General features: G+C 42.7%; 1 protein-coding gene across 1 annotated transcript in view; it reads right to left on the reverse strand.

The window, feature by feature from the left end:
* Positions 1-12,013, reverse strand: part of LOC124164594 (flocculation protein FLO11-like) — a 906,466-nt gene that overhangs the window by 351,406 nt on the left and 543,047 nt on the right. Inside the window, exon 2 of the mRNA XM_046542006.1 lies at positions 5,836-6,752. Within this exon, the coding sequence (XP_046397962.1) occupies positions 5,836-6,752 (917 nt within the window). The remainder of the gene's footprint in view (positions 1-5,835; positions 6,753-12,013) is intronic.

Genomic DNA, 12,013 nt, shown 5'->3' on the forward strand with positions numbered 1-12,013 from the left:
GGTGCGAAGATAAAATATTACAATACAAAATAATATTGTTTTATAAAAAAACAAGTTTCATAAAAAGAAGAAAATAACTGCCTTGGAGCAAATGTACGATCGTGGTAAAAGTGTGAGAAAATTACATTGTCATCCAGTTCCGAGACGATTTAAAACGCTCCAGCTAATCAAGAAGTGGTCGAAATTTGTTTTGCAAGACTGTGTCCGAAAGGATAAACAACTTTTACTTTAGCATCTCGGAGAATAAGGGGACACAGGAGTTTTTAGCTTACAAACAAATATCGGTGAGAGGACATCTAGTGCGTAATCTAGACAAATGGCTTATTATTTTGACACGAGATTTATTTGGGTAAGCAGAAAGGGAGGGCTACAGTAGGTATACAAATCTAAAAATTAAATAAACTTGAGCATTGCTGTAATATTTATAATAGTTAATAATGTGAGCACAATCAATGAGCAACTCCCGAGACAATCTTCCCTGATATAACCCCATCACAACTCCGTCTCACTCGAGTCACACTGTATGTGTTTAGCACGTACTCCCTCTTTTTTTAAGAGAACGATTTCCCGAACCTGTCACCCACGCAGACACTCATTATCGAGGCGTCAAATCCTATGGAAGAATGACGCACGCCGGAAAAGAAGAAAAAGAACGATGGATAAAAGAAAATTTCTCACGAGGAAAAGTACATGAGATGCAATGATTAAAAAAAAATCCACCCCAGAATAGACTGCTTGTATGCGCATGGGTGTCGGACAACCAGAGCGTCATCGTCTCAATACGATATAAGCACTACCTTCCCGCACTCCATTGATTTTTCAAAAAGCGTTCCTGATTTTTCAAACGGGTGCCATTAAAAAGGAGGTTTACGTTTACAGCGCCCGAGGATTCTTGTAATTTACATCTTCTTTACACTCTACAGCGGCACCGAAAAACTTCACCTCGTTGACCTGTTAGGTTACTGAGAGTATCGCAGATATCTACCGCAAGTTTTCCATTAACTAATTACTTCATAAGAGCTCAAACCAATGCGCTGAATTGCATATGTGAAGGTATAGTTTTACCCACGATTGTAAACTTTACTTACATTCACCTTCACATTGATATAAATACGTTTAAGCGAAGAAAAATATTGGACTTAAAACGAAGTAAATAAAATCACGATATTTTAATGTAATGCAACACTTAATGAGCACCTTCCGAATCACGCTTTGGGAATCCGATGTTCCTATATCGAATATATGCCAATGTATTTGAGAGAAAGGGAAAATTATCAATTGAATTTTACAGCAAAAATCATTCTTACAGATTTTTCTGCAATATCCAATGACATCCCATGGCTTTAAAAGGACAATGAATTTCATGTTGGAGAGTTCCCACCCTGTTACTATAAAAATATACAACTATCTTCCATTCATTGCGCTCCCCATTTCAAATTCCTCTATTTTTTCGCCCTGTCTCTTCCCGAGAAAAAAATTATCAATTGAAGTGTATAGCAAAGTTGAATCTTACAGAGTTTTCTATCACTTCCCATGACATTCCATTGCTTCAAAGTGAACTTCCATGATAAAGAGTTCCCGACCTGTTTTCATAAAAATGCGACCATTTTCCACACACTCCGCTCCCCGTTTTTAATTCCTCCTTTACTTTTTCGACCAAAATTATCCCTGCCTTTACCCGAGGAAAAATAATCGATTGAGTTATGCAGCAAAAATGTTTCTTATCAATATTTCTGCCACTTCCCATGGCATCCCATGCATTCACAATGAAATACCACGATTAAAAGTTCCCACCCTGTTTTCATAAAAAATAATACGACCATTTCCCATTCATTTTGCTCCCCATTTCGATTTCTCTTTTATTTTTTTTTTCGTCTAAACTAATCCCTACGTCTCCTCCCGTCGAGACGGTCATCCAAGACGGACTCGGGAGATATAGAGAGCGAAAAAGATTATTTCTCCGTGGAGCTAAACCCTTCCAACACCACACCCCCTCGACACCTCCTCCTCACCACCTACCCCAGTACTCCCTCCCCCAGTAAGCCGTTTGTTTTCCGTGCAATACTATTCAGGAGACTGCGACAACGTCAGAGTCTAGACGACGCGGGGAGGCTTCAATGCAATAAGGTCGTCGACTATGGGAAATATCCGCAGGAGCATGGAAAGACGGCGGAGAAGGTTGGGGTATGGAGGAGAGGTTAGTGCAAGGAGGGTGAAGGGGACGTGAGCAGGGAAGGGTTATTATTACGTGGTGTGGGGAGGAAAAAAATAGATAACGAGGTTAGGTTAAAGACCTCCCAGACACATACATACGGAGGCCGTCAAAAGAGACACTGGAGTGGCACACAATAGCGAGGCGAAGACGACATGTCTCTATAATCCGCTTGAACTAAACACATACTAGGCAGGGAAGAAAAGGCCGCGCTCAGGGATTATCACGTTGTACTCTGGAGCATGAGAGATTAAAAGAAATTTTACCCGAGAAGCGATAGTATGCCTACACAGTGTGTGCTTTTCACGCGGCTTGATTTGGCGTGAATCAAATATATACGAAAGAATATGACGGCAATTTTCCACAAAAATATGAAAATATTTCACCTACTTCAAGATCGATTTATAACACAATATGTTCTGCGTGGATGTAATAACTATTCAAGTAGCGCAATATAATTTGCGTAAAAATTTCACATCCCTATAGCAGCACCAAATTCAAATTTCTCCCAAGACTCCTAAAATAATTTAAGCCATGCGATTTCCAAAACGGTAATGGCCCACTAATGAGGAATTTCGGATAACAGATTGTTTTTCTGCTTTTTGGGCTACCAAAACACCTGCTTTGATTCCTTTACAATGAATGGTCACATAAATTTCGTTAAAAATTTACCGTCCAAAGAAACATTATAAGAGCGACAAAAAATATTAATACGAAGACGACATGTCTCTTTAATCCGAAGTCTCTTGAAGTAAACACATATTGCAGAAGGGAAGAAACGACAGCGTGCACGGATTATCACGCCGTACTTTGGCGAATGAGAGATTAAAAGACATGTTACCCGAGAAGCGATAGTATGCCAACACAGAGAGCGTTTTCATGCGGCTAAATTTGGTGTGAATCGAATATATATTTAAACGAATAAGAATGTAATTTTCAACAAGAATCTGAGGATGTTTCACCCACTAGAAGAGTGCATGAGAACGGGCACAATTTTCTGTGTGCATCTATTACTTATTCAAGGAGCGCATTATAACTTGCGCGAAAATATCTCGTCCCTACTACAGCGCCAAATTCACATTTCCTTTTTAAGAGACCTCCCGATAATTGATGCCATGATTTTCAAAACGGCGCTAATGCAATTATAAGAAATTTAGGATAATAAAATGGTTTCTATACATTTTGGGCAACTAAAACTGCACCTTGTAACTCGATTTTTGTACGACGAATATGCATCACCATTTGCGATAAATTTTATGCCCCAACCTAAGAGATATTTTGAGAGTGCCACACAATAGCCCCAAAGGCGAGATGTTTTTGAATCCGCTCGAAATAAGCACATGAAAATAAAGAGAAGGCACACGAATTATCACGTGATGAAAAGGCACTTTACCTTAGATGTGAACTGCCACTTTACCACCAAATACCTTTTCCGGGAGCGATTAATAATTTCTGTGATAAATATTATGCCAATAATAGTGATCCAAATAAAACTTTCCTCTAACAATAAGATGCTTCCTGTAATTCGTATCGAATATTTACAGATTTCTACAGCGTTGAGTAGATTAGTAGTAGTTCCATTTTATATAGTGTGTTTTTCGACCAAATGGTTACCTCCCTCATGCATTCGCCACTGCCTCAGATTGACTTTGCGTGGAATTACTAAGTTCTTTTTTTTTACTATGTTGAAGTTACCAAGTCCATTCCGTGGGGTCGCGCCCAAGACAACGAATTATTTATTTATTGAATTATTCAAAAACAGCCAAAACGGCCTTTACATTGAATAGAAAACTTAAAATCTGCAGCTTAAACAAATATAAACTATAAAAAAAACTATGAAAAGGATATAACAAAAGAAAAAACAAGGGATTCAGAAGATGACTTTTCGACGCTGCCTCTTGAAATATAAACAGTAATGATATTAAAGGGATCACATAGCGATAGGGAAAAGCTAAGGGAAATCTAAAAGGGTTATAGACAAAACAAAGAAGGGTTGGGTGGGGGGGGTGGAGGGAATGCAAGCGAGAAAGGGGACAAATCATTGGGACAAATGGTGACTGCCGACGTGACTTGGTCGATATGCGAGTTTATTGAACCGCGTCGCTTGGGCGATTGCAGTCGAAAGCCGTGGGACGGGTCGTGGACGGAAAAAAGCAGGCAGGGAGGCGGGAGAAGACGACGGATAAAAAGATTGCAATCGATCACGCGTCGACATGTCGCCTCGCCGGTGGGCGTAATTGGACATGGATTCCGCAATTAACCACTCGTTAAGACGGGCGCTGTCGCCGCTGTTGCACGGAGAATGACGCTGCGCTCCCAGCCAAAATTCTTTTTCGCGCGATAGACGCAAAAAAAAATAAGTTTGATATTTTCGGCGACTGGGTACATGCATGTGTTCCTGCCAGCAAGGTAGCTAACCACAGCACAGATTTTTTTGGTTGCGAGTTATCGTTTAAGTAGTCACATTTTCAGACGTTCAGCGATTTTATTTTCGCCTATTCAATTACTCGCAAACCACCCCTGTAGGCGTGTGGTAGGAGGTACTATGACGGCAGCCATAAATATTTTATACGTACGATGCACTGCCAATCAAATAGTGACACGATCGAGAGTTATACTCGCCTTTGCGATGACTATCAGTATTAAAATACTATGGATGAGTAACAACAATGGATAGAGCCAAAATTACCGTGATGGTAAGTTGAGATAGATAGGGCAATCGCGACAGATCTCCGAGAATAAATGATTTAAAGTAATTTTTAAAATCTCTTAAAACGACCTTTCAAAATGCGAAATTTTCAACAGTTTCTTTCGGAACTGGAAAAGAATTTACCATGCACCTTACTGATCTTAATTTCAACGCAGTCTACTGCTCCAAAAATGGTAACAAATTTAAACGTCGTATATAATTATCAAGATCTAATTATATTTATAAGTAAATAACCTTCATGTATAAAATATCCACACGCTTGCGTAGCCAGAGGTTTCGGGGGTCGGGAGGTCCTATACCAGAAGGGATTCATGATTTTAATATTTTGTGTTCTTTAATGATGAAGAAAAGTAATAGTGCTTTAATACTTCGGGGGTGGGGAGGTACGGGCCCTCTGATATCATCAAACTTGCTACGCCACTGCCTCTACACAATCATAAGGTTTATGGCGGTTCAGCTCTTAATTTTAACAGCACTATTGTTGTGGGAATGTGTTGGGCTCTCGTATATATTTTTGAATTCTCCTACTACATCTATTTCCCCAATATCTCATACCTAGAGAAGAACGACAAAGTGCTTCTCAAACAGGGATGTGAGTAGATCAGTCAAAAGGAAGGACGGAGAACTCACCGCATAAACTGGCGATATGTTTTTGAATTCTCCAAATACATCTATTTCCCCAATCACTAATAAGTTTGCAAATACATAATTACAGAAAGCTACTCAAATAGTGACGTCATTGGATCAGTCAAAATGAATGACGGAGAACTCAAAGGAGAAGCTGGCGATTTTTTTTAAACTCTCCAACTACATTTATTTTCCCCAACCCCTAATACGTTTGAAAAAAACTACAGAAGTGATACTCAGATAGTGACGCCACTAGGTCAACCAAAAGGAATGACGGACAACTCACCGGAGCAGCTGGCGTCTGCAGGTGCGGCGCGAAGGTTCCCGTAACGGCCGAGGTGGCCGTCTGCGCCGTCGCGACGCCCGACGACCCCGTGGACGATGTGGGCGGCGCCTTGGCCCCGCCGTGGTGCCTCCGCAGCACGCACAGGTTGTGGTGGGCTCCTCCGTGGTAGAGGGCGTGGGAGGGCGCGCCGCCCCCGACGCCGCCTCCGACGTGCCCGTTGCCCCCGCCGTTGTTGCTGTTCAGCCCCCCGCCTCCGCCCGGATGGTACAAACCCCTCTGATCCAGCGTCGTCGCGACCTTGCTGCCGCCTCCGGCCCCCGTCCTCCTGGGCGGAGGTGACTGGTGGTGGTCCGGGAGGTGGTGGTATTGGGGGAACTGTTGGTGCTGGTAGTGGTGTAGTTGGTGCTGCTGCTGGTGGTGGTGGTGGGTGTTGTTGTGGTGGTGATGGTGACGAGGTGGGGGAGGCAGGGCTACCGGCACCGTCGTGTTGCCGCCCGAGCACCCTGTTGTACTGGAGGAGAAGAACGCCTGCTGGTGGTGGTGGTGATTGGTGCTTCCTCCGCGGTGTTGGTGGTGCCGCTGGTGGTAATCGTGCGGTAGCCTTTGGTTCTCTTCGTCCTCGTCTTCCTCCTCTTCTTCCTCCTCCTCCTCCTCTTCTTCCTCGGCCTCCTCACCCGTCTCGGGGGCGAGCGGGAGGGTGCTGTGGGGGCCTCCGGAGGTGGGTGCCGCGGTGGGGGGGTTGGCGGAGGGGGACGGGGAGGCGGGGGGCGAGGGGCCGGTCGGTGCGGGACGGTCACTCCACGACCGAGCGCCCATCCTGGACCGGGCACGAGACGAAGCGACGCACGTGAGGAGGCCCAGGGCGAGGGCGGCCACCGACGCCCCTGCACCCAACACGGCTACCAGCACGCTGGAGACTGTGAAATGATAGAGAGGAAATTAATTAAAAATTAACTATACTCGAATGGAAAATATTTTAAAGCTGACGCAATCATAATCAAGTGAATCTAAAAAGGAAAGACAATGGCAGGTTCCACAATTCAATAAATACTGCGATCGGTTTCGAATACATGGTATCAACATCATGCACTTTTGATAGAATTGTTTCCACTTATATAGTAGTAAAGAGTGGAAGCAATTCTATCAAAAGTGCCTGATGATGATACCATGTACATTCGAAACCGGTAGCAGTATTCGTCAAATTGTGGAAATTGCCATTGTCTTTCCTTTTTTGATTCATCATAAAGGAGTTCCATCATGTTTCGCCTGACACGACTGAACATATTCAAGTGATTTTCCACCAACACCAATAGGTAGAATAAAGAAGAGTAGGTCTTATTGTGAAATCAAGAGGTAGGGTCAATAAGGGATGCTTGGCTAAAATATAAACACTCCGCATAAACCTTCCTTAACTGGAAGAACACTTAAATAATAATTTCGCCCAGAGAAAGTTAATATTTCAACGACTGCTGGTGCGACGGGTTTCGCGAAGTTTTAGTGTAGAAGCATTCTTCTATTGTCTTCTGAATTTAAGTGTAAAAGCACCTGAAGATTCTGTCGTATAACGCGACGCGACACAATACGCGATAGTCTAGTGATGATTTCAAAGTTGTACGCGATAATTAGTGGAAATATAGGTTACTTACACCACAAATAAAACTTTTTTCAAATTTCTACAGACCTAATATTTGACGTTACTTTACGATAAAATTAATGACCCCGAAAATGCAATTAACATTTCTAAAGCTAGTTCGGCCGATTTTATAGTCTATTAATACGTATTAATAGAACAATTTTAGTCCTTTGCTGACCTCAATGATTTCGAAAAAATGTTGAACGTTAATTTGAGTAAAGGTAGATAAAAATACAAGAAACAGATTCAAAAAGGACACTTATGTAAGTTTATCATCAATTAACCAGGATAAACATAAATAGGTAGGAAAATCATTCTAGCGATAAACTAAAGTCACGAAAACCTTGGAGCCAAGACGAAAAACGTTACGCTAACAACTCTCGTCTCGATCCAAGCCAGAAATATTAAGACCTCAGACTGTGGCCATTACGGTAGCTAAACATTCATCAGAACGCATTTGCGGCAGTAGACTGGGCATGAAACGATCGTAATTACTCAACTCTCCGACCGAAACAAACTCTTCATTGAGAAGTACGTGATTGGGTAAGACCCTGCATCTCACTTGGGACACACCTCGACTCGGGAACTGTTCGTAATTAGCGAACTTCCCGGGGGCTGGGGGAAATGAATCTTAACTAAAAAAAATGCTGGACCTTACGCTGCATCTGCCGAGGGGAACAGACGTCGCGAGAGAACAACTTGTTCGAGAAGTCGAGGCGGTAGTGAAGGGAAGATAGTGGGGGTAAAGAGGCAAGACGAAGAAGAGCTATACCGAAGGAGTTGCCTACGGCATGTTGGCGTTGGGCTCAACATTGTGGTTCAAGACTACTTGGAATTTCGCCTATGAATTCAAACGATTTCACGGTCTAAGGGAAAAAAACAAAATATCGCTTTACCCACTGGGACACCACGATACATTTTGATACGAAGGCCCTCGAAGCCAAGGGGCACATGAGCAAATTTTTTCAATTTTGGATAACAGTGCAGATGATGTCCAGTTAAAGTTGGTGTGGTTCACAATATTGTTATAGAAGGAAGGACAAATGTATCACTTTAAAATACATATTTATTTTATTGATTCACTTGTAAACCTTTGCCACAACAATAGTGTGTAACCCACCAAACATTATCAGCACTCATCTCCAAAATTATAAATTTTGGACTTGTACCTCTTGCTTGGCTTCCACTGTATTCATATGTCTACTATCGAGTTGTAAGCAGTGACGTCTTGGCAAAATTAGCAGTGCCGGAACGAACTTTCCGCAAATTTATTCAGAATTGAAATATTACTTGTGTTTTTATAACTAGTTATTTTTATATTTGATTTACATGTTAGTAAATTTTTTTCTTTTGTTACGATTATTAGAAATTTTTAAGAGAAAAATTGATAAAAGAGTTATTTGACCATTACGTCTTTTGTTAACCAGTGTCGGAGCCAGTGCCGGCGCCAAGACACCACTGGGTGTAGTACAGCGGGTAAGTACAATTTAACGCAAAGCTCATAGGCGTCTGAAAGCGGCCAGTTCAGGAACTACTTGTCTTCCAAAATTTCGCCCTCGCAATGCTTTCATACAGCCGGGAATTTTAAAAGCTATATGCCCCTTATACCGGGGAAATAAACATATCAGTCGCATTATAACAACGCGCAAAAGATCCAGCCAGGAATTCTTCCCCATATTCTCCGAAGTATGCTTCGCCCAACACTCACCTAGAATGGAGTTTCCTCTTGTCGGGACATCTGTGGACGCAGCCGACATATTGGGTATTGAGACTGCCTTAGGACACGATCGTCCTGGATTAAGTAATATTAAGTATTAATAAGTATCAAGCAACGACTCAGAGGTTCCTCAAATCAAGTCTCAGTGACGGATGATTAGATACTACTCACACGCTGTGGACGTTTTTATTATCTTAAAAATTCACACAACGTATCACAAGGTCTAGAGGATGTTGCATACACTGAGTACACAAAATTTGAAATGAAATGACTGAGTTTTTACCATAATTTGGTGACCATTCAGTTCCATTTAGGAGTCCACAAACGCTTCCTCGTTTCCAGCCTACGTTTCAAACGCTTCCGTTCTCCATACAAGCGAAAAAGGGGGTGGGGCCATCAAGATTAAGTAGGGGGAGAATGGTGGGATATGGGGGAGAGGAGTGGGGTTCCACGACGTAATCTAAATAAAATGGGCAGAATGAAAAGCGACAGGTTCTATTCACGGATTAAATCTGGCCACGGGCCGAGGGGTTGGGGGGGGGCGGGGGGGGGGGAAGGCGCTCCTCTACAGATTGAAATAATTAGTCTACCACCCACGTGCGTGACGTTCGCGGCGAGACAGTGCATCCAGGATGTGCGCTTGAGACAGTGGCGAAACGGCGATTGATAGACGAGCGGGAAGGGTTTGTGGGCATTGTGGGTAAAAAGTTAGGCAACTGATCCAAGGATCCCGGGTTCACATCCAGGGGAAGCCGGGAGGCCGCCATACACGGTGAACGATCATGCGAATGATCACGCTGAATGATCACGTGATCACTCACAGGATCATACGAGCAAAATAGAACATATTCTGGTATGGTATTTGGAGGAGGCGACCGACAGCTGAGGTCATTTGCGCCATGAAGGAAGGGTAGGGAAGGAAGGGTGGAGAGAAACCCGGCGTCGGCATTAGCCTGCTCTTAACGAAATGCACCAAGGGGACCACGGCTTACCGTCCCATCCGACGGACGGAGTGTTGCGCTTGAAAATCCTCGCCACAACACTCGAGCAGGGATCGGGCAGTATCTGAAAATTCTCTACCACTGCCGGGATTTGAACTCGAGCCCGTCGGGTGAGAAACCAAACACTCTAGCCACCACAGAACATATTCTGATTTTCGTTGAATGATCATGCGCATTATCATTCACCGTGTTTAGCGGCCTAAAAAAATCCACGCGGCGCGAGTTGGCTCACGGGTGGTTGAACGCCTAGAGACTATATCGAGCAAAAACAGTCGATATCGGAGTCAAATACATCGTTAAAAGTAAAAGTATCTAACGGCGCGCCGCGAGTAAGTCCCCTTGGATTGTGCTCGATTGTATATCGACCTTCATGTATGTATGTGTAACTTATGTATATCATCGATGTAAACTATTATCATGCATACAATAGTCAAAAGAAGAAATACTATTAAGGAGTATGAGAAGTTATGGGCTGTATGGAAAAAGACGTGTATCTGAAATACGCATTTTTCATTAATTTGCATTTTGCATCGTAAATACGTAGTCCAAACCTAGGTCAAAAACATATACTTTATGCATGCAATACCCTAAGTCAATCCTTCGCCATATCCGTATCTACATTCAAGGAAATCACGCATTAAACCATTTTCATTAGTTGTATAATTTTTACGCATAAATTGTGAGTTAAAATAGTTCTTCTTTTACGATCACTGGGATTCATGGGAATTAGTTATAACAATTTACGTGTATGAATATAATAAACATGACATAAAAAATATTCGGCACACCCATCCTAACCCGTCAACGGTACTACTGGAAAGAATCTGGTACGTTGAACTAGAGAGAGACCAGAAAGAATAGCGAATATGCGGAAAATATTTCAGTCGCAACATCTAGAATGTATGCAGTCCGACTGCGCTGCTACCTCGAAAGGGAGCAGCACGGCTGCAATGCATGTATGCACGAATAATACATGCAAGATAATGCATCGAACCTCTATTGGGAACGCTTCTTCCGCCAACAAAAGTAACAAGGGACACGACGAAGCATTTACCTTCCCCTCGGAATTAAGCATGCATGCGAATGTTAAAGGATAGCAATCGACCTACTTTCAAGAAACCAGCTGTGCACCCAGTGATAAGGATGTTATTTCCCTCGCTAAAAGAACTAGCAGAAAAAGTGGTCGAGCGGTACGAAAACGTGAGGAGACCTCGCTCGAAAGCAGCGCGAAGAGAACTGAAAAAAATTGGGGCTCCGATAGCTAAATGTTTGTAGAACGTGGTAGCCAAGTGGGTAGGGCTTTGGGCTACTAACGAAAGGGTGTGGTATTATCAAGGGGACCCATTTAAGATGGTCCAAGAACATGGCCACGAATATTACAAAAGAGGATCCTCAAGTCGGTCTCTGAATATGTTGTCGCATACCGCCAAATTAAATGGATTTATAAAAGTCGCCGCTCGCGTCGCTGGCGGACAAAGTGATCCGAGTTTCACGAGAAAATATGGCATAAAATTAAGGGTGTCATCCGAAACTTATATGTATACATGATGATGTCTTCAACCCGTCGGCTAATTTCTTGCGGGCCCCAGAGGCTAAAGAAAATATTTATCGCGACTACAAACATTAAACCAAACATCGACACACTTGACAAAAATAAAAAATGTCAAAAATCGCATTGATTGATTGAACTTTTTAACCAATAAAGAGTATTGCACTTTGAAACTATGTCTCTTTATTCTATTAACGTGGAGGTAAAGTGACATGAAGCATTGCGGCCTTCCTGACGATGTGAAATCAATTCTTGGCCCTTGTATTAGAATAGATTGA

This window comes from Ischnura elegans, chromosome 8 (genome assembly GCF_921293095.1).
Source record: "Ischnura elegans chromosome 8, ioIscEleg1.1, whole genome shotgun sequence".
In the NCBI taxonomy this organism is placed as follows: Eukaryota; Metazoa; Arthropoda; class Insecta; order Odonata; family Coenagrionidae; genus Ischnura; species Ischnura elegans.